Genomic DNA, 24,328 nt, shown 5'->3' on the forward strand with positions numbered 1-24,328 from the left:
AAACAAATACGTACAACCATTTCCTGAATTCCTGTACGTGCTTTTTTTATTCGCACTTTCCTTCACCACCCCTTTGTCAGGGTAGTATTCTGGTAGTATTCTGGCCAAAACGTTGACCTTTCTCTGTCTTCAGTAACAAATACAGAACATTTGGCTCTCATACGGGAATACGAAAGAGTTAAGAAAAATAACAAAACGTATTCGCGTGGCCAAGATACGCAGGTAAATTTATCATTATCATCATAGGATAAACATTGCTTCAATGCAGCCAACTTCCAAGATAGACAGGTGGCCAACTTACAGAGTAATAAGTAAGGAATGTCTTACGGGAAAATGCAGGTTCAAGACGAACCAGGCCAAGATGAGCAGGTGGCCAACTTAGAGAGGTGGCCAAGTTGACAGTTTTTACTGTATATACTGTATATACAGGGTGTTTCAAAACAACACTGGCAACGTGTGAGTGATTCCTGATACCAAGATAAGACAAAAAATATAGACCAACCTGGGTGCACAAGTGCTTTCTTTCGGAGTGCCTGCCGAAAATATGAAAAAATGAACTGTAAAGGACCATAGGTCCAAAACTATGAGACCTACCGTAATCGGTCAAAACTTCACTTAGAAACTAATATGTGCGCTATCCAAAAATACAGGTTTCAGAATCCTAAGGTACTCATGCAACAATTTTTATAGATGGAGTTTGGCTACGGGCATATATTTTGAAGTTCTCAACAACTACCTCTATAAAAATTGTTGCGGAAGTACCACAGAATTGGGAAACTTGAATATTTGGATAGGGCACGAACTAGTTTCTAAGTAAAGTCTTGACCCGACTACGGTAGATCCCATATTTTTGCAGCTATGAACCTTTAAAGTTGATTTTTTCACATTTTCGGCAGGCTATAACTCCGTAAGAAAGCATTTGTGCACCAAGGTTGGTCTATACTTTTTGTCTTGTCTTGGTATCAGGAATCACCTCCCAAACGTTGTCGGTGTTGTTTTGAAACACCCTGTATACGAAGTGTGAGCAAAAAGTATCGGACCTTTGGTTGGCAGAAATACATTTATTGATTTGGAGATCCGAAACACTTCTGGAATGCAGTTTTTGGAATGGTGAGCAACCGTGCCGTCGCGTTCCGCATGATGTGTTCTCTTGACTGAGAGAAAATGAGAATGAGAAACAGTGATAAAACCGTAACTCCGACCAGGAAAGCCGCGAAAGTTGTCCCATGTTGACTGGTTATGACTCACATGAGTAATGAAAATACAGCAGCAAACGTCGTTGGATACTGTAGCCACAAAGTTTTGGTCGACATCTGGATATGATGATAGTACATGTGTTAGAGCTATGTTCAGCAGATGAGTTGTTGCTATAAGCCAAGAATCATACAAGTGAACAAATCCCACCGATTACAGCGGTGTAGAACATGGCGCGAGTGAACAGTGGAAGAGCATAGTGTAAAGTTAGGAATATTGTGGGAATCCAACAAACATGTGTGGACATGGTGCATGTCAGTTGAGCGCTACTTACCGGAGTACATTGTTTATATTGTGAAATTTGGCGATGGGGGAATCATGGTGTGGGTTTGTTTCTCATGGTTTGGATTAGAACCCCTGGTTTTGTCCTGGAACAATGAATGCCAATGTCTATCAAGGAATCCTAGACAATTCTAAGCTACCTGTCCTTCGGCAATTCGTGGGTGGGCCGTTTGTGTTTAAACATACCAGTGCCAGCATCCGTAAAACGCACCCATTACAATGCAATTTGAAATGAAGGTGCAAGTACTCGACTGTCCTATTTAACACTTTTGGGATTAGTTGGAACATCTCGACTACAACCTCCTAAACCACAACCTCATTGTTTGTCATTTTGCAGGATGAATGGAGAACAATACGTGCCGACGTCTGCTGCAACCTTATGGAAAGTCCGTATGAGTGTACGGCATACGAACTCCTTATGAGTGCAAGATGAATAAGTTCTTAGTGGTGTATGGTTATTTATGGCAGTCTAATATATATATATATATATATATATATATATATATATCGCTCATTATAATTGACATTATGAGAATAGCTTTAACTTAAACGATCAGCTATACAGGGTGTTTCAGATAAAACGTCCAGTGCTTATAAATCCGAAACGGCTGAGAATAAAAAGATGAAACAAAAACTGAGATAGGAAAATGTCATAGGGTGCATCACATGGTGTTGTTGTAGTGACTCCCAGGACCCTCCTTCAAGGGGGCCCAGGGGCCAACTTCTAATTTTCAAATAGGAACACGTATTGAATCATACCTCATTCAATAGTACTTGAAAAACGAAACAACTTTTGTAGGAAACAATTTTCGATTTGGGCCACCGTTTTTAAATGGCCGCAAAAGGTGGGTTCTATATCAGATAAAATATCCAGTGCTTATAAATCCGAAATGGCTGAGAATAAAAAGATGAAACAAAAACTGAGATAGGAAAATGTCATAGGGCACATCACATGGTGTTGTTGTGGTGACCCACAGGGCCCTCAATCAAGGGGGCCCAGGGGCCAACTTCAAATTTTCAAATGGGAACACGTATTGAATCATACTTCATTCAATAGTACTTAAAAAACGAAACAACTTTTGTAGCAAACCATTTTCGATTTGGGCCACCGTTTTCAAAATGGCCGCAAAAAGTGGGTTCTGTATCAGATAAAACGTCCAGTGCTTATAGGTCTAAATCAGAAACGGCTGATAATAGAGAGATGAAACAAAAACCGAGATAGAAACGATAATAAAGCATATCAAGTGTTGTTGTTGTGGTGACCCTCAGGAAACTCAGTGAAGGGGGCCTAGGTGCCAACTTCAAACTGATACAGGACTTTTTGCGGCCATTTTGAAAACGGTGCCCCAAATCGAAAATTGTTTCCTACAAAAATTGTTTCGTATTTCAAGGACTATTGAATGAGGTATGATTCAATACATGTTCCCATTTGAAAATTTGAGTTGGCCCCCTGGGCCCCCTTGAAGAAGGGCCCTGTGGGTCACCACGACAACACCATGTCATGCGCCCTATGACATTTTCCTATCTCAGTTTTTGTTTCATCTTTTTATTCTCAGCCATTTCGGATTTATAAGCACTGGACGTTTTATCTGAAACACCCTGTATATATACAGTGAACGCTGTCTTTAGCGGAATCGAGCGGCACTCGCAAAATGTTCCGTTAAAGTCAAGTTTCCGCTTAATGGATGTAGACGTTTCCTTTTAAAAAATGCAATTCAATTTCATGTCATTCGGTTATGAGAGGTAGTTTAGCAACCCATTCATCAAATGTTTCACTATTTACATCATACAATTCAGCACAAAATTCATTAAAAACTATCTGATGTCTTTTCGGAAACTTTCTAACCATCGATTAGATGCTTTGAATTCAGTTTTACCCGTATTTTAGCTACCGTTTTAGCGTATTTTTGTAATATATGCTGATTTTTGGGTCTGACACTAACAAACCACTCCTACACTATTTCATTAATGTCCTGGTTTTCAGTTTTCTTAAGTTCTCTATTTATTTATTTATTTATTTATTTATTTATTTTTCACTACTGCAGTTTTCCCATCACTTCAAATTTACCATTTTTTCTTTAGAATCTCGTGCACCTGAGTTTCACCGACGTTGAACATCTTCATGATTTACTTTACATTCAATTTATCTCGTTTACTTGCATGAATGACATTTACCCTGGTTGTTAAGATCAAGCACAACCCGTGTTTTACAAGTCATAATGACTGCTCCTGAACTAATGCAAAAATGTAAGTTTACACCAGGTATATTGATAAAAGTTTGATTACTAGGTGATTGACAAGACAGAAAACAGACTTGCGAAGGTCAAGGACAACAATGAACAGGAAATTATTGTACACTTCTGAGTATTGCTTGCAAACGTTTGTCAAGGAACTTTTTGTTTCCTTCAATTTGGTATTGCGATTTCAGAACCATCCCTGCTGAGAGCAAGGGACAGTAAAATAGGGACCCAGAAAACAGGAGGATCAGAAAGCGCAAATGAGAAACAATGACATAGTTCTCTGAAATGTTCTGCACATGAATTTTTTGCTTCAGGTCAAGATGCATTTCGTTCAAAATCTTCGCGCGGTATGCTTCAGAACAGGAAAATTTTGTCTTGAATTCTGAAGATCCTCTGAACCTTTCACTACTTGTCTTCACAACACGTGATAGAGATAATGATTCCTGCTTTATTGCTTCAATTTCTTTATTTCCCAGAACTTTGTTTCGTTACACAAGGGAACAGAAGTACGCCTACAAGAAGATTTGTCAGCTAACATGCTCCGTGGGACTAGCCGAAAATTGTGTGTGTGGGAAGGGGGGCGAGAGTGAATATGCGTAATGGTTGGGGAAGGTCAATACTGTCCAGAGATTTACCAAAGGAACAAAGAATTTATCACAGACACTGTAATGCATGTGTTTGCCCTCTCACAGCATGCCAAAAAAATTCTAAACGCTGTAGTCCGGAACTCAAAATTTTCAAGGTTTATTTTGCTTTCCGTTGTCCGCATAACACAGTTTCCGCTTAATGAAGGGACTTTTACACGTTTTTTACTCCAAAATTCATGGGACCGTGAAATATTTCCGTTTAAGATAGTTTTCCGTTTAATAAAGGATCCGTTGAAGACAGGTTTTACTGTATTAAAAAATAGATTTATAGACTAGTCAAGAAAAGTGGCAATTTACACACTCGCCATTGTAATTCATAGTAGCCAGTCTCTATAGTTAATCCATTGCTTGCACTTATGAAAAATCGTTGAAAAAAATCTTATGTTGTACAGGGTGGCCACAAAGTCCCTTTACCCCTTAAAATAAGTAACATAAACCACTAAACGTACGTAAATAACTACATGGAAAGAACTGAATGACATGAATAACAATGCTTTCGAGAAGTTTTATTGAGATAGGAAACAGTAAGTATCCAAAGGATCAGTCTGTCAACTGCCATACTCATGACAAAGGATAATACGCCACCAGAGTGCTGTTACCATTAAAAATAATAACATAAACCACTAAACATATGTAAATAACTACAAGGAAAGAACTGAATGACATGAACAACAATGCTTTCGAGAAGTTTTATTGAGATAGGAAACATTAAGTGTCCAAAGGACCAGTCTGTAGACCGTCATTCTCATGACAAAGGATAATACGCCACCAGAGTGCTGTTATCCCTGAAAATTAGTAACATAAACCACTAGACATACGTAAATAACTACATGGAAACAACTGAATGACATGAACAACAATGTTTTCGAGAAGTTTTATTGAGTTAGGAAATATAAAGTATCCAAAGGATCAGTCTGTCGACCGTTATTCTCATGACAAATGATAATACGCCACCAGAGTGCTGTTATCCCTGAAAATTAGTAACATAAACCACTAGACATACGTAAATAACTACATGGAAACAACTGAATGACATGAACAACAATGCTTTCGAGAAGTTTTATTGAGTTAGGAAATATAAAGTATCCAAAGGATCAGTCTGTCGACCGTTATTCTCATGACAAATGATAATACGCCACCAGAGTGCTGTTATCCCTGAAAATTAGTAACATAAACCACTAGACATACGTAAATAACTACATGGAAACAACTGAATGACATGAACAACAATGTTTTCGAGAAGTTTTATTGAGATAGGAAACATTAAGTGTCCAAAGGACCAGTCTGTAGACCGTCATTCTCATGACAAATGATAATACGCCGCCAGGTTCTGTGCGATATTTTGCGGAGCATTGCAGGTGTATCTTGAGTAAAAACTTGTGTTACAGCTTCTGTCAGTTCGGCAGTGGTATCGTAACGGTTTTGTGCTACGATGCTCTTTATGAACTCCCATAGCGCATTATATCACAGGTGGTGAGGTCTAGGCTTCGTGGTGGTCAGGCAAGTAGTAAAGGGATAGTGGCCATCGTTAACATAATCTGAAACAATGGAAATTAGCATTTATCAAAGGGGTAACGGGACTTTGTGGCCACCCTATAGTATGTAAAATTTGCATACCCTTTTTAACTTACTTTCATTAAACCGTTTGTCAATAATGTATATTTAGTAACGTGAAAATAATGACATAATATTTACGATGATGATTATTATTATTAAATTATATATTTATGATGGTTCTTAACTTGATAAATAATAAGTTGCAACTTTTATGTAGTAATCCCTGGTCGAAATTTAATTCCGGCTCTCTAGTCCTAACAAAGTAGGACTCATATGTAGAGTTTTCTGTTTGTGAAGACTTTTGAAGCAGCTGTATTTCCCAGACAGAAAATGCAGGTGGTTTACAGGCGCCTGTAAAACATGCATAAACAGGCATATTTTTACAGGCACCTGTACATGCGCCTGAAAATGGAACACTTTTAAACGCATGAGACAGGTACAGATTATTTTTCACGATCATTGCATGTTCATTTCACAGAAACAGGTAGTTTTCATGTTGATAGTGTCGCAACCTTGCAACGTGAAAAAAGCGTGTAAACAACATGTAGACAGTAGAAAGACATGTACGTAGCCGGCATATTCCATGTAGTTAACATATACATTACCTCATGAGGATCTGACGACAGCTGCTTTTCATTTGATAAAAATGTAATTGATATGTTAAATACATGTGAAGTACAGGGGGTAGCGAATTAGTGGGTGCTATACTTGTCAGGACCTTGCATATGTGCATGACAAACTGGAGACTTGGTGCCTGTATATTACATGTTTCCTACACCTGTAACATTAATGATTCACTCCAATCAACCTTGTTCATTGCATGCACCTGTTTAACCCATTTATTGGCAATCATGATCATTGCATTTTTCGTTTGCTTGTACATATGCATATAGGTGGGTTTACACTTCGCATGTACACGGAGATAATACAGGCAATGTATTGAGTTATAATCCCATGTATTATACATGTCAGGACCTTGCATAGCGAATGTCGAATTGGAGACTTGTGCTTGAATATTGCATGTCTCCTATGCCTATAACGGGAATGTTCAGCTCCAATCCACCTTGTTCACCTCACGTATGTTTAATCCATTTATTGGCAATCATGATCATTGCATGTTTCCGTTCACCTGTACATTGCCTGCACACTGCACGTAAGGGGAGTTACACACTTCGCATGTAAACGAAAATGATAAATGTAAAATAACATATTCTACATCATGAGATTTCCATGCTATACGCTAATACATGGTATTTACATGTAATGCGAATGTTATCAACAATCCATTCAAAGTACTTTACATGCACATATTCCCTCCATTTACTTGCATGCGAGTGACTACGTGTACATTGCATGTTTTTAGTTTAATATACAGGCTCTGTACAACGCGTGTTTCTGTACAAAATTTCCAACAGAAGTTTAATACTTTTTCGACATGCGTATCACCTGAAGACAATGTGCCTCTAATAATTTTCTTTACATGTGTTTTCGCTGAAACAGGCGCCTGTATAATGCCTGTCAAAATCTGACAGGCTTTTACAGGCAGTTCCATGTACAAAACATTGTATGTTTCCTTAAAAATTTTCATAATAGCTATTAATGTTGTGCTCTTAGAGGCAGCCAAATTTAGATAGTTCTGAAGCCACGAGATGAGTTACATGATTTGATTCAGTAATTTGTCTAGTTGAAAGGATCGTAAGTATGGTTCCAGGACATGGAAATACCTGTATGTGGGTGACAATATTGTTTTCTGGGTTTACTCGGGTTCTTCCACTTTCCACTAACACTTTCAACATAACCTGGATGAGACTCCATCACCTTTAACCCGCGGAATTTTCTTAACCCGTTTATGCCACCGGCCCTTTATTGATGATCATGCGTTTCAAATACATGTAGTTGCTTAATTAAATCATTAGATTGACATCTTTTTTACTCAGGAAAATTTCTTGATACTTCAACTTCCTCTAAATTACGATGTATTTCTCGCACAGAACTTCCGAATTTAGGATGGCTTCGTAAGGAATAAAATATGCCAAAATAAGTAAAACTGTTAATAAAGCAGTTTTAGGCATATTGTTCGAATCCTTAAGTTGGCACCAGACAGCTAAAATTTAGGTTGCAAAAATACGTACAACAAAAAGTTAGTTAAAATCTGTATTTGGTAAAGGAGCAAGAAGTTCTTTATTTCAATAAAAACAAAATTTTGTTCAATGTTTGTATCGTAAGAGGGAACAATTTGAATTGCGTGTTATGTATTTCCTACAAACTGAAAAAGCTTATTGCAACATATACTAATATATATATATATTTAATTGCATTATTCTTGAAACATAAGAATATTTTGCTTTTAATTCTTGCTGTAGATGTGATGTAATACAGTAGACTCTCGAGTATCCGGCTCGCGACTATCCAGCCTAGTTTTCTTCTGTCGTAATTAAATGAGGAAGGCAAGACGTTGTATTAGCAACATTGTCAAGGCATTGGAAGCGGCGTCTGCTACGATCCTCCTACGTGTCGTGTGCAAAATACAAGTTGTGACAGAAAAAGAGCAGCGTTCTGCTCCTTGTTCATTGTTTCGTCAGTGTGTAACGAACCTCAATACAGTGCGCTTCCGCTGTTCCTGATTATAACTGTACAGTACGTACAGTACTGTATTCGTAATTTGTTCTTGGGATATGCTTAATGTTCATAAAGAAATAAGTTCATAGAACTTTGGCCTTCTTTGTTATGCGGTTCGCCCTTCTGACACATTAAGCCGGATACTCTGAAGTCTACTGTATAGGGCATTGCTAGAAGAGTATTACAGAATCTGAAATAGTAATGTTATGGTCTATCTCCGCTCTTTTTCCGTTTTCCTAAACTCCAATCTTCTTACAGCTTCCTGAGTTCAATTTTTTTCGCTCTTCCAAAATTACCTGGAGATATGAAGGAGGCTAGTTTAAAAATAATTCTACATAAAATGGAAAGATCTGAAGATTATGAAGAACTCTACAGAGAGCTGTTGGATAAAGGGCTTCTCAATTTTCTAGCTCTTAGGTATGTTGACTGTTTTTTTATTATTTGGTTCTGTTGTAATAAGCTGTGCTGCTTAATGAAAGAAACTTTTTGGTTTGTTAATTATTGTGTTGTTTTAACGTATTCGTCTTTATTGGATCAAAAGATCCTATATATTTCAGGCAAAAATTTTCTTGTACGCCTTATATCTGGAGAACTACATATAGTGTAGCAAACTATCACTTAACTCAGTGTGATGTACTTACTCCGTAAAACATACGAAAAATTGATGTAGGGGCCATTCAAAAATTTTATGGGCCCTGATCCAAAAATGTATCAAAAGATCCAATATATTTCAATCAAAAATGTTCTTGTGCGCCTAATATATGGGGAACTACATGCAGTGTATCCAAACCCAAACTATCACTTAACTCAGTATGATGTGCTTATTCCCTAAATATTACGGAAACTTAATTTAGGGGCCGTTCAAAAATGTTGTGCCCCTGATCCAAAAACTAATTCTTGGCCAAGATCGCAATATTTTGATGCTTTTATATATATATATATATATATATATATATATATATATATATATATATATAAACCCTAAAACCCTTCTTACATAACTCACTGCACAGAACTATTCAGTATGGAAGTGGAAAAAAGGTCTTGTGTTTGGGGAATACAGAATCACAGAAAACGGCTGAACTGTCTGAAGCGAAGTTTTAAAAGTCGTTGTCACCTACTTCGAAGTGAATTTTTATCGTGATTAAAATCTGTATCCTAAGGAGAGAGCGTAGGAGAATTTAGGACAAAACTACAGTATCTCACGAGTTAGTGAAGTTAGGAAGATGGAACTCGATATATAATCGAAGATAGAACTCCTCATCAAAAATAATCACATGTCACAGCGTTTTTTAAAAATTTTCGTTTTAATATGAAGCGGGAAATTTTCTACACTGTTACGTCATATTCAAATCGATATTGTCTACTGTCTGAGAATGCATCACAGAAAAATGGCTAAACCATTTTCAATGAATTTTGAAACATAGTTAGACTTGCTTTCAGCTGTAATTTTATTGTGTCAATTTGATTAAAGGTCGCATCGTAAGAGAATTAGAGAGGTTAAAAATGTATCTGTAAAATCGGGAGTATTTTTTTTGGTTTATATCATTAAACTTTTTTTTATACCCAATGCTATCTATTTTCCTTTCATTTCTCTAGCACTTGCAGCCCTAAGTATGCTACTACAGCACAGTGACGAAGTTTTTATTGACTGGACAACTAGACGTAAATTTTTCTGAACTGATTGTCAGCATTTTCTCTGCATTGCATTGCAAACAGAATGCTCTGTCAGTCCATGTGAACTGGAGCTTAAAGTCGGCAGAGTTTTTTTTTTTTTTTTTTTTTTTTTTTTTTTTTTTTTTTTTTTTTTTTAATTGTTATTGCTTTAATCATTGGCCTCTATCGTAACAGTATGCACGTCTGTGCCCATGAAACCTCTAAATCATTCAAATATTAATAATTACTTATTTGTTTCTTGTACTTTATCTTCTTCTATGTCCCCGCCGTTTTCCGTATTTATATAGGATCGGCATTTCCAACTTTAATTCTTTTCCTACACTTCTTTCTATCTTGGGCGTCCTTTATTCCCCGTTTCCTCTCCTTCAAACTATCTTGTATCTAGTCCTTCCATCTCATCTTGGGTCTTCGCAGTGCCGTGCCATGGAAAATCAGCGCCCGGGGCGAGAGTATGCGACGGCACCCCCGTACATATGAGTGAGGTCGACAGAGCAGGCGCGTGGCGCGAAGCGTTAGAAAATTTTCAAAAATAAACCCTGCTTTCCCTTGATTTGAGTGCTTTTTATTACTTATTTCCTTCAATTTTATGTATGTGCACATGCTTTTTCCTAACATGAGTAACATTATAGGACCACTTCCTAAAGCTTGAAGAAGATTTAAGTACATACTAGTAATATTCCAAGTAATTTTTCGTCTTTTTCTTTTTTTCCTCCCGAATTTTGCACCACCACCCCCCTACTTCGGCGTCCGAGGCCGTTGCCCCGCTCCACGCCTCCACGGCACGGCACCGGATCTTTCCGTCTTAATTCTTCCTGGTGTTTCAATTCTCTTTTCCATATAGGCAACATTTCTTCATTCTATATGTCCCAGCCATCAACTTCCATTCTGGAAACTAAGATAATTCAAAGTATTCGAGGCCTGCCTCAAAAGTATCGAGCTAATGTTACAGGGTGTCTATCGGTCACGAAAGTCATGAAAAAGTTATGAAATCAGAAAACGGTCATGAAAGTCAAAAAATTTATCTTTTCGGTCACTTTTTTTTTTTTTTTTTTTTTTTTTTAATCTGTACAAATATAAGTATAGACTGGAAAATTTTGTTCTATAAAACGTCAAAATTCATCATTAAAAATGTCTATGGTCGGCTTTTAGACGCTACCAAATTCGGAAGCAAAACACTCTTCCATCGCATGTATGAAAATTCGGCCCAATTCGCACCCAAATTCAATCTTGAAAAAGTTACAAAATGTTATTGTTTGGGAAGGAAAATGTCACGAAATTTTATTTTGAAATTTTAGTAGACACCCTGTGTTATAACTTCCGGGACAGACCTATATTGAGAGGATATTAAGAACGGCAAGAGGAGGAAGTGCTGAGCAAATATCAAATATGCTTTCTTTTCGTAACATATGATCTAAAATAAATAAGTAATAGTGGTAATCTAAGGAAATCCCAAAAATTGATGGAGTGCTTACTCTTATTGTGATTTATGTTGGACGTAACATTAGGTAGATAATTTTCGATAGGAACAAGATATTTGATCTAAATCAGCGGTCGCCAGAGTTATGAAGCTTTTGAGTGCGTACCGTTTTCAAATCCTACTGTGAGCTACCAACTAAAAGAATTACCAGCTTTAATAATAATAATAATAAATTGTTTACGGAGGAATCAAGGTTAGCCAACTAGAGCGTTAACGCGATCTACCGAAAATCTTTCAACGAGGACGGTTTGGCAATCAATGATCTAAATCAATCATAAAGAGTATTAATAGTAGTATTGCAGTGACATGTATTTTTAAGTCGTAAAACGTGTTAATATAACTCCAATTTACATTATTACTATACATCATTTAATACTCAACGTGAATCTGTGTAAGTAAATCCCATATAAACATTGGTGATAAACATTTCGATTTTCCATTGAGTGTGGATATGCATGAAGTTCTTTAAATACGTTACAGAATGTGTAATAAATGTGATCGTCTGTTCACTTTTTATTTTATTTTAGTAATCCTTCCATCCAAGAGGTCTCTCTGGAAGTTGTTAGTAAGCTGGCTCGCAAGTTAACAGCGCACCAATTACTTGCACCTTTGAAGCAGGTGTCGAAGTTAACTGTACATGAAGATGTATCCTGCAGAGCCAAAGTGTATGAGATGCTGAAGTGGGTGTACGCACATTACAGGTTCGTAGATTAAGTGTTTAATGAAGTACAACCGTCTCAAGGTGTTCGGTGCATGGGTACAGGAGAAAATATCTATATAATACATAAAGCTACATGAACTGACATAAAATCACGGGTACTTCCGGTTGACGTGGAAAGTTGAAATTTAGCATGCTTATAACTTTTAGGAGAGAAATTATCAGGAAAATTGTTAAAAGTATATCTTTTACTTTTTCAGGAGGTAAAATTAGGGAAAGGTTGAAGAAATTCTCAACGTTATTTATTTTTTTTTTTTTCCAAAAGGTCTGTTTCAGTTAATTGGAATTGGAATAAAACTGAAATTCGGATGCTTGTATGTTTTTCATAGCGTTATCTAAATAAATCGTCAAAAATAAAAATTTCCAACTTTAGTGAGGTTTTATGGAGAACTGAAAAATCTTCATGTTATTTAAATGGAACACTTACACTTATCAATTATTAGACACTTCTGGTAGTACTACAAACGACAATGATAAAATTTGGCATGTTTGTAGGCTCCCGGGACTAACCCAGAGAAAAATCGCCAAAAGAGAATATTTTTAGTTTCTAGGTGTTTTAAGGTGGAAAAAAATTCTCTATGTTATTTATTTTTTTAAATAAAAAAACTAAAAGTTTAGGTACTCTCTAATTGGAATAGAAAATCATCAAAATAAAAAATGTTCTGTCTTGGGGGATTCTGTGTCGACCTCATGTATTTTAAATGGGACTATGTCCACACTAGTGATGGGCAGTGGGAATATTCCCGGTGGAAAGGAAAATAAAAAATGGGAATATTCCCGGGTTTTTCCCCTGGCATATAAATTCCCGGGAAGGAATTTATTTCCATTTATTTATTTTGTCTTCCAAATTATAAAAACCATATGACTAATTACTTTATTTTCATTTATTATGATTCACTTCTAGGTTTTAAATAATTTCGAGGTTTAAAAAAAATTAAAATTCGTTGACTTTACTTTATATAAATAATAATAATATGATTTTTTAAAGTTCAATTTTCATTTGCACTAAAAAGTAGCAAAGTACTAATTTACAAATGATGAAAAGGAACCAGTTTGTAAAGTAATGTAGAAGTTATGTAGAAATAGAGGTGAAGTACTATTAATACACGCCGAACCACGTTAGTAATAAACGTTGGTCTGTCTCCCGTCTCTGACTCGAATTTCTGAAGAGGTGCTCACACTTCTCTTACGTGTGAATTAACAAATGAAATTTCGAGAACTAGATAGGAAGAAAGGTCGTGTGTGGCTATGTTACGTGCAAAATTATAAAGATAAGTCAGTATCTTCCAAGTATTGTAAATATAAATATGTATTCGCAAATGTTGATAAAATGGTGAGACATGTGTCTTCTGGCAGTTACCCAACCTAATTTGTTTATAACATTTAAAAATTTAATATGTTTATAATATCAGTAGTAGAGTCAAGTTTAGAAAATCCACTTACATATAAATTTAAATTATTTAGGGTGTAAAAGTATGTGGACTTACCATACCATTTTTTCCACATATTTACTTGCATAGAGCATATTGTAAGTAAATATGCATTTATGAGTATTCTGTAAATATAATAAAATATTAATAAAATAACATAATACCGTTCAGAATATAAATTTTAAAGAATCCTCTGGAGACAACAATAATAATATACTGTGATAAACAACCAATTTAACTTTGAAATCATAATACAGTAATAGAATGCATTTTTTTTGTGATTGTACATAAATTCCCGGAAAATTCCCATTTTTGGAAATCTTCCCGGGAATATTCCCGAAAAATATTTTCCCGGGAATTTGACCATCACTAGTCCACACCTCATAATGTTTAGGTACTTCCAGCAGCTACAGGATTTTAAAATTTTATGAGGTTCTAGGGTTTGCGGTATAACTAACAAGAAAACTCGAGATGTTAGGTTTTTGATATATACTGGGAATTAGGAGAATACGAGATTTGCCTAAAAAAAATGATGGGACTGTCAACCCTGTCAGTAGTATACGTGGAGGAGTGAGGAGCACATGCGCGCAGAGCAACCTTGAATCTTCGAGAAAAGAATGATATACATGAGTTGACGCTCTCAATCGGCTGTAGTACGTAAGCAGCAATTGAAGAAAGAGGTGTGCAATCGTGTTGCCGGAAGAATGGCAATATGAAAATTGAGCAGCACTTTAACGTGAAATTCCTTGTTAAATTTTAAAAAAATATCATCGAGTGAATGTGTGAAATTTGTTTCCAGATGTGTATGGTGATGTCACGTACGCGAGTGTTTGAGTGGCACAAACACTTCAACGAGGGATGCGAGAACGTTGATGATGAAAGACTTGGTTATCATGTCACAGAAATAGCAGAGGAAAATGTGACAAAAGTGGCTGACATTGTCCGGAAAGCTTACAGGATTAGCGTTCAAATGATAGCATACATGGTGTGCATCGATACAGAACCTGTCCGCGCAATTCTACACGACCATTTGAACATGCACAAAGTTTGCGCTAAAATGGTACAGTTTAGATCAAAATGTGGGACTGCCTTCCAGAGACTAAAAGTCCGAAGAAATGACTCTACAGGGTGGTTCGGAAGTAGGCGTACTCCCCTTTTAGTTTCAACAGTATAGAGTTAGCTATGGTAGAATGTCTGTACACAGTTACCTTGAAGTCTTAGAGTCATAAACATCGGTATGATCACCATCCATGCCGTAACACAGCTGAATTTGCTCTAAGTTCTCGCAGATGTTTTGCGGAGATACACCGAAGTCACGAGAGGAAGGCGTGTTCCACAGCTGCTCGTAATTCCTGCGTTGTTTGATATCGAGTGTTTCTTACTTGTTGCTTTATGAAACCCCAGAGAGCATTGTCTGGTGTCATCAAGGTAACTGTGTACAGACATTCTACCGTAACTAACACTATACTGTTAAAACTAAAGTGGGTACGCCCACTTCCGGACCACCCTATAGATCCTTGCGAATTCCGTTTAGGTTGGCTCTTTTTTCCTGCATTTTTGTCACATTCAGGGGTGGAAATTGACGATAAAGATATTCATATTATAAAAATTTGTCATTGTGACAAATACTAAAAAGTTAAAAGTAAAATCATTTATGTGTGATTAATTTGTGTGCTCTGTAAAACTAATTCGTTGAACTGGAAGACTTTCGAAGACAATCTAACCTAACCTAACCCACAGAAATCAGAACAAGACTACCATCTAACCGCCAGAATTTTGATATTTATTATGTATGTTTCAATTTGTGAAAAATTCTTGTCAAAGTAAACTGTGTTCAAGTAATGCAGTGCATGTCAACAAATTCTCCACTACAGAATAAGAAAGGTGAAGCAGATCACATTGATTAATCATAAATGAGTTACTCTGCTTTTAATTTTCCAGGCTTTATCAGACAGTGACAGATCTTTATAATATGAAATCACTTTCTGGCAGCGAAACTTAGTCAGTCACACTGAAGAAGATGCAAGGGGTGCGGTGGCTCAATGGTAGAGTGTTCACCTCCGGTGCTTGGGGGTCCCTGGTTCGATCCCAGCTCGCGCCGTGTGAACTTTGTGGTGGACAAACACCGTGCTCGTGGGTTTTCTCGGGGTTCTCCCGTTTCCTCCCACTTTCTTCATTCCACCATTTCACTCATCTCTCATAATCACCGTCTCCTTTAGCCAAACCGGCATAACTGTGGGACGTAAAACTTAAAGATTTCATTTCATGAAGAAGGGGCAAGTATGTCTTGAAGCTGTTTGGGAAATTAATCTTTGTGTGTATTGTAGGTAAGAAGTTTTTTAACCTATTTTAATATGCATCCAATAATGTCTGGCAGTAATTAAACATAGTATTCTTAATTTTTATTTACTTTTCAGTGAACGTGATGATAAGGATAAATCAGTAAAATATATAAAAGACGAAACGAGAAAGGCCTTGTTCCAAGGTTTTGCAGATGGCAATGAAGAAGTTCAGCGTAGTATCTTGGAATTCTTCTCCAGTGAAAATTGCCTGCCAAAGAACACTCCACAGAAACTGTTGACTATGCTTTCGGATTTGTATCATCCTTATACTGAAAATAGCTACCTTAGCTATGTCACGTTTCTTCTGTTAGAGGCCACAAGTGGGACTCCGGACTTCAAAAGGAAAATGTTTGATCATCCATTATCTGATTGCAAATTTGTTGTAAGTAACATTAGACAATAATAATAATAAGTTTCATTTCAATTCCACAAATAGTTTCAAGCAAAAAATATAGCAGTGTGTATGGTATCAGGATATAAAAATGAAATCTTTCAGTTTAACGTCGTACGATTATGCCTGTTAGGCTAAGAGAAATGGATGATTAAGGCAAGTGAATGATGATGGAATAATTGGTGGAATGATAATATGGGAGAAAACGGGAGTACCCCGAGAAAACCCATGGACACGATGTTGTCCACCACAGACGTACTTGGTCGGGGATTGAACCAGGGACCCCACGCACTATAGCTAAGCGCTCTACCACTGAGCCACCGTGCTTCCAATATCAGGATATGGAACATATACAACATCATCAAAAAAAAAAAAAAAAAAAAAAAGAGGGAACTAATATCACACTTAATAAAAATGAATGTCAAGAAAGAAAAACGAATTCTTTGTCATCTTGTTAAAACAATCAATAGACAAACAAAAAACTAAAATAAGAGTAGTCAATAAACTCAAACGTACTCACTTTTAGTTCTCCAGATTTCTATAGATCGTTCAAAAATTATATGAAACGTCGAATTTTCGATGACAGCTGTCAGCATTTTCAAGCTTGATGTAAGTAACAGTATTTTGGTGGGAATAGGGAATATATAAATTAAGTATTTACATTCATATATTGGCATTATTCTATATAGTTTTTTGAACAATCTGTGAAAATTTGGAGGAGCAAAATACTACCTTTTGAGTTTGTAGGTGAGATTGCTCGTCAAGAATTCACATCACCATAAAAGCAGTTATCTAAAATTTACATTTGACAGATTACTAGAGTCATCGCACTAAAAGGATAGTTCAAATCTATAAAATTGTATGTACTTGTTTAATATAATTTGCCTAAAATTATGTTAAAAGAATGAGTCAACCTTCTTACAAGTTCACATTTCCATTGCCCAAGAACTAAAGTTGCACCATTTCTCATGTACGAATTGGTACTTTGAAGCCAATCTTATGCAAACAGTATTCACTACAAAATACGAGAGCGGATCAAATAAAAACCTTAAAAATACAATCAAATGTCGTAAGGTTGGACGATTCTTGGATACGTGGCAGTAATATGCCTTGAGTTACACTTAATGACCGATAGGTGACAGAGTGTTGCTGAAAGAACGACGAACGCGGCAGCGTAAGTATCAAGATGGCCGCCCCACTGTCCACATGCACCGCGTTAGAACAGCGTTCGGTGATCCGATTTTTGAGCAGTGAAAGTGTGAAACCAATTGAAATTCATCGCAAGACGTCAACAAAGTATGGTGATTCGTGTTTGTCTCAACAGCAAGTATCCAAGTGGATAGGAAGTGTAAAAGTGGCATAATATCTGTGGAGCATGCTTCTCGACCAGAACAGCCTCACCATGTAGTGATCGACGAAAACATTGCGTTAGCGGAACAGCTTGTAAAGGAAAACAGGAGTATTACACAAAATCGCCAAAGTGCAGAACACAACTTCAGTCCAACGTCGCAGTCGCATAATGACACTAGACAAGTTGATGCAATAATCATTAAAATGCTTGAGAATAATCCCACTACGCAAGCAAACTATTAAGGACAGTTTTATTTTTCTGAAGAGACCTCGTACATGAAATGTAATCAGTACTAAAGCACATCTCTATAAGAACTTTGACAAAAATTGATTGTAATTAGCATATTTGAAGTTATATTTCTTGTGTTCCAACTCAAAGGTATTAATTTTATTTCTCTTCAGCCGTATCATCTTTTAATATCGTGGCGTGCCCAGCATGCGTCGATGGCGCCCTTGTTTGCAGAGACTCCGATGAGTGATATACTTGAAGGTTCGCATATGAAAGAAGAATTGTCCACGTTTCGGCTTAGAGCCACACAAAGAACCCTTGATTTCCAACCTACCGCAGGCGGAGGTAAGTAACTTTTGAACATAATTCCAAGCTTTTTGTTGGAGTATTACTTTCTTACACAAGGTTTATCTTGAAATGCCCATGTCACTTTCAAACTAATAAATAAATAAATAAAAATCTGAAAGAATCAATTATTGTTTCAATTCACAAGAAACCGATAGAATTGATTGTAATAATTATCGAAGCATCTCTCTTTTGTCAGTATTCTATAAAACCCTCTCAAACAGTTAACAAGATTGACTCCTATTCGCAGATGTAATTGATACATTACTAAAATGTATTACTGTAAAAGTAATACACGTTTTTCTGATAGTTTACTGGTTAATTATATATGTACTGCAGCAACATAATTACTGAGATGATGTAGTAATAAATCTGAGATTTGCATGTCTTCATGCATAACTTTTCAACATTCCGTTCGTGCTCGTTGTTTTTAGATGGAACATTTCCTCATCATATTTCACAATGGAAACAATCAGTTGCGCGCGAATCAAATGTTTGCCAAAACTAAAAACTTCAAAAACCAAATGGCCTATCTGATTTGCCTTAAGGACCAGGCTGTGTCACGTGATCAGGTCAAAAGTCATGTTGCGTGCTAAATCGAGTCTGGAGATTCCAAATCCACATGTGAGATATTTCAAGCACGTAACCTCCGCGTGGGTAATTCGCAAAAGATGCATATATTTTATCATTATTATTGATTTTACTCAAACAACTTGACTTTTGACAATGTTGTATCCACATGTATTTTACATGCTATACATCGTTTTAAAGCTATTCATTATGTCTTTGCAATAAGCTTTCATTTAGCTATCTCCTTATTATAGTTCTTAAGATATGTGGACGATTTCATTTTTTTTATTGATTTTCCATTGAATTTCGTTTTATATATATGTTTTATCCATATTAGGCCAATTTCCTTTTGGAATATAGAATCTACATAGTCTGTTTTACATTTGAGCTGCATTTTAGCCATCTCCCCCAAAGTCTGTTCACAGCATTGCAACTGTACTTACAGTGGAGTTTTCCAGAGAAATTCGTATCAGAATCTATATGCGAGTTTTCATCCCTCCAGTTTTTTCTTTCTTGTGAATATTTCTTCATAAAACATGTAAGCGCAGTGGACACTTTCTGAAGATATACCTCATAGTATTCATAGAATTCGTCGCTCAGTATATGGGTTTTCATTCATAATTTTGCTCTACTTTTATTAATTCATCTTTGTGGCTTTTATATTGCAGAACAAGACGTCCCAGGGAAATCTGGTATTTTGAGTATGACAGTTAGAGAACCAACCTTACCGATAGAGAGATCCAGACTCCTTATTTCAACTCAAAGTGCCAGCTACCTAGGTTCATACAGACCTCAGTATTATAAACAAAGCACTAGTGAGTCTTATGTCTCGGGTACTGAAGGTGAGAATAATCTTTAATATTTTTCTTGTATTAGAATGCTAATACATTTATTGGTAGTAATCGCTTTTAGAGTATGCGATGAGGTATTTTTTAGTTGAAAAAGTATATTCAAGAAAGACTTTTTATTAGATCAAAAGATCCAATATATTTCAGTCAAAAACGAAATATATCTGGAGAACTGTATATAGTGTAGCCAAATCCAAAGTATCAGTTAACTGAGTGATTTGCTTATTCCGTTTAAAAAAAAAAAAAAAAAAAAAAAAAAAACTCGATTTAGGAACCGTTCAAAAATTTTGTTGACCGTGATTCAAAAACTAATTATTGGCCAAGATCACAATCTTTTGATGCATTTTTTTGGATCATTCCTAAAATTCTTGTTCGATTTTATAAAAATATAGCTAAATCAAAGCAATTTCATGCATATGTGGTACATATTTTGGTGTCAGAGCAGATATTAATTCATATACCAAGAGTTTATTAATACTTTTATCCGAGATAATAGACTACAAAATTAGTTCTCCTAGCATGGGACAAATATTGTATGTTTTTTTCTGTTTAGGTTACCTGTTATATTTAGTACAATATGTTAATATGCTCAGGAATATTACCAATCATATCGCTTTAAATTCTAATTCTCGAGTAATTATTGCACTATCAAGCTCTCTGCTTTCAATTGAACCCTGGTTCATCGGAAATAAAAGTAGGAATAGGAGAGAAAAACACCCAGAAATAACTTCACCGGGGAAGACCAGTGCAGACACTCCTTGTCCTATTACGAGGAGCGTCCAATAAGTAATCTACGTAGACAGGAAGGGAGGGGCTGAGCATTATTGACGCCTTATACGCACGCCAAGGCCACTGTGCGCATTTCGAGGTCAGTCGAGCAGCGCAGTAGCCGTGAGTAGAGTGCTTGTGTTACGCCGCATAGCGAATGTTTTTCAGAAGGTTCAGGCTGCCATTACTGACTGTGGTTTCCAAGTGTTGAATCATCCTCTTTACAGTCCGGACATGGCCCCTAGTGAATGTTTCCTCTCCCGATACCTCAAGAAACACTTGCGGGGACACCATTTTTCGTCGGACAACGAGGTCCAACAGGCTGTTTCCCAATGGTTTGGCCATGACATAGACTTATTCTTTCGCTAGAATTTTGTCGCTGTCCACAAAGTGGTGACGGTGCATAGAACTCCATGAGGACCACATCGAAAAATAGTGATGATCAGGTGATCCTATCTGCATTCTTTACTGTCTAGGTAGATAACTTCTTGGACGCTCCTCGTATTGCTACGATTTCTATAAGTGACGTTGTTTTATTTGCCTTTAAATAAAATGCTTGTGTGGTGTGTTTCTTTTTAAATGTTTTAAAACAAACGGTAGCTAAGAAATGAACAAGATTACTATTTTCATCAGATGGACAACTCCATTATATAAGATTTTTCATTGTATATTTATCGCGTTGCACTAAAATCCCCGATAACAATGAATAAAAGTATTACGTAATATAAAAGCTATTGCACGGGTCTCAATGCGAACTCATTAGGTAAAATGCTGTTGGCAGGAGAACTACATAGATATGATAAGGTGTGTACTGATACTGGAAATACTTGAATTATACTGGAATTTAATTTTGATACTGGAAATATATTGGAATTTTGTTCCACATACTCGAAAAATTATGAAACTGGTACTTTGTCAACAATAGTCTTAGAAACAGTTTTGTATCCATTGAGGTTGTAATTTTTTTCAAAACAAAAGTTGTATACATTTTGTAATTAGACATTTAAAGCAGTGGGTGGAGTAGAGGGCTGTGAGGGGAGTTGGGAGGCCCTTTAAAAAATGTTAAAAAATCATTATTTCAAAAAAAAAAAAATCAAAATTAACTAAATTTTAAATATCCTTTTGATTGTAAAACAATTACAAACCCGAAATCATCAAGAGTGTGATTATTCCTAAAGAACTTTTAAAAAATCAATGTATTAGGTACAGGAGTTTTGCTGATAGTTATACTGAATATATTGGAAATAGACTGGAATTTTGAAAATGAAACTCAGTAGACATCGTGTGTGTTCAGAAGTGCGTATGAAGGAAAATTCTATGGAATTAGGGTGACCAGATTTTGATAAGCGAAAAGTAGGGCACAAATATAATAGTATATAATAGTTTACTGCGTCGGCAATACGCATGTTCTTATTTGATTTAACGTTAACCTTAAGTTAATCATTCATTTTTGTTAACAAGATAAGTACTGAACAAAAGTATTGAAATAATTCAACATAACTTGAAATGATTTCATGAATGACAAAATAGTTTACTTTTATGAACGTACAGTGAAACTTGGTGTATGGCTAAACACTTTTTTTTTTTTTTTTTTAATCGATTTTCGGAGCGTGGGATTATTTTAAGGAATGAGGGAAAATTTAGACCAGCACGAGGGAATTTCTACTTAAGTTGATTACCATCACTGTCGTAAGTTGAAAAAGAAACCTTTCATACCTTACTGGTATCTCAACAAGCCCTTCTGTGTAAAAACAATGTATTGCAAAACAGTGGTTGGTTGATTATTTTCTTTCCCTAATCTTTTGAGGAATGTTAAAAAACACACCGGTTCATCATTCAGGAAAAGAATGCCTATGATTCAAAATGTTGTGAATAAAGAATGAAACATTAAAATACTGAAAATAAGTTAACTCAGGACATTTAAAAAAAGGAGGACTTTTTTTCGATTTTCTAGGTGTCTTCGCAACACACAGGACAGCTCTTTGAAAAACAGTACTGTACTGCGAAAATCAGTACGTCTGGTCAACCTATACGGGATGCAAAAGCAGAACAGTTACTACTAGTATTACTAGTATTAATGATGATGATTAATTTTCACATAAGCCTTTTCTCCCCAAGTACTGCTTAGTTTCAGTCTTTCTCTTCGTCCACAACCTATTATCATCATGGTCATCATTATTATTATTATTTCGCTATTGTATGTGTAATTTTTGGCGTTGTAACAAATTAACCCAGTAGTAAAATATGCAATCTCTACAGGAAGTACATCCCAACAACTTCCACGAAATCTTTGGCGAGAGAAGCGTCTAAGTAATCGAGAACAGAGAGCCGTCTTCTTCATGTCCCGAGAAATGCGACGAAAAGCCCAGCGCAGATTACTCGAATTGGAGAGAAAAGTCAAACGAGAGAAGCAGGTGAACATGTGTAGAGAATATCGCATAGGAGATTTCCCAGACATCGAAATTCCATTTTCTGCTATCATCAACCCTCTCAAGAAACTTGTACAGGTAGGTAAACATTTTATTAGTTTTAATTTAAAATCTTTCATAGTAGACGTGCCGCAGGATTTAGCAATTTGTGTTGTTATTCGAAAAATATTGTTAAAAGTAAAGGAGAGATATAGTAATAAATATTTAAGCATGTTCTCGAAAAATCTTTCTTCATATGCGACTTGTAATATTTACCTCCTATCACTTTTACAGTCAGTTTTATTCGGTAAAATTCACTACAGATATAATCTTCAGGGTAATAGTGTACATGAGAACCCCCTGATCTGCGTTTCTTGTGTGTTCTATTACCACTTCTACATGAAATACCGTACATTTTCTACGTATTGCAATAGTAAGAAGTATCCATGTGCACAAGACATGCGATATGCGTTAAATTCCCACGTACACACATAGTCATAAAGTACAAGGGCACTACACATGCAGATATAAAGTACAGATACGTTCTTTTTTATTTTCGTATCAGTCGATAAGTAAATGAAAGTCGCTTTGTTACCCCCTTTATAAGTTCGTACATACTCAATGAATAATCCCTAAAAGTATGAGCGACCTGCTCCTTCGGGAACTAATGCAGCTTCATGTATACTATATCCATCTTCAGAACTGCAAACTGCAACTTATTAACTGCTATATAAAAAATGAAAATGAAATGGTCTTTCAGTTTAACGTCCCACGATTAAACCCGTTAAACTAAGGGGGACGATGATTGAGGCAAATAAACGATGATGGGAGAATGAGAATGTAGGAGGAAATGGGAGTGCCCTGAGAAAAAAAGACATGATGTTGCGCACGGGGATCGAACCAGTGACCCCGTGCACCAAAGGCAAGCGCTCTACAAGAGCCATTGTGTTCCCAGCAACTGTTATATCAAGTCAATCATAAAATGAAGTTCGAACATTCTAGGAAATATATAATTGTTATGGCTGCCATGCCAAGGGCGGGAATATTGAATTTATAGGAAGAAAATGGAATCTGTGATGTGTTATTTAAGATCAAAATTTTATAAAATATTTCTACATGCTGATATTTTTGTCCTCTTTATTCGTTTTTGTTATTTTTGTAACTGATTTTCAAATA

General features: G+C 36.1%; 1 protein-coding gene across 2 annotated transcripts in view; it reads left to right on the forward strand.

Annotated features, from left to right (window-relative positions):
- Window positions 1-24,328, forward strand: part of LOC145666320 (DNA-dependent protein kinase catalytic subunit-like) — a 289,438-nt gene that overhangs the window by 143,731 nt on the left and 121,379 nt on the right. For both annotated transcript variants that reach the window (XM_081733421.1, XM_081733422.1), the window contains 6 exons: window positions 8,858-9,016; window positions 12,281-12,454; window positions 16,319-16,625; window positions 18,387-18,558; window positions 19,797-19,970; window positions 23,004-23,251. In XM_081733421.1, the coding sequence (XP_081589547.1) occupies window positions 8,858-9,016; window positions 12,281-12,454; window positions 16,319-16,625; window positions 18,387-18,558; window positions 19,797-19,970; window positions 23,004-23,251 (1,234 nt within the window). The remainder of the gene's footprint in view (window positions 1-8,857; window positions 9,017-12,280; window positions 12,455-16,318; window positions 16,626-18,386; window positions 18,559-19,796; window positions 19,971-23,003; window positions 23,252-24,328) is intronic.

This window comes from Thermobia domestica, chromosome 12 (assembly GCF_964235325.1).
Source record: "Thermobia domestica chromosome 12, izTheDome1.hap1.1, whole genome shotgun sequence".
Taxonomy (NCBI): Eukaryota; Metazoa; Arthropoda; class Insecta; order Zygentoma; family Lepismatidae; genus Thermobia; species Thermobia domestica.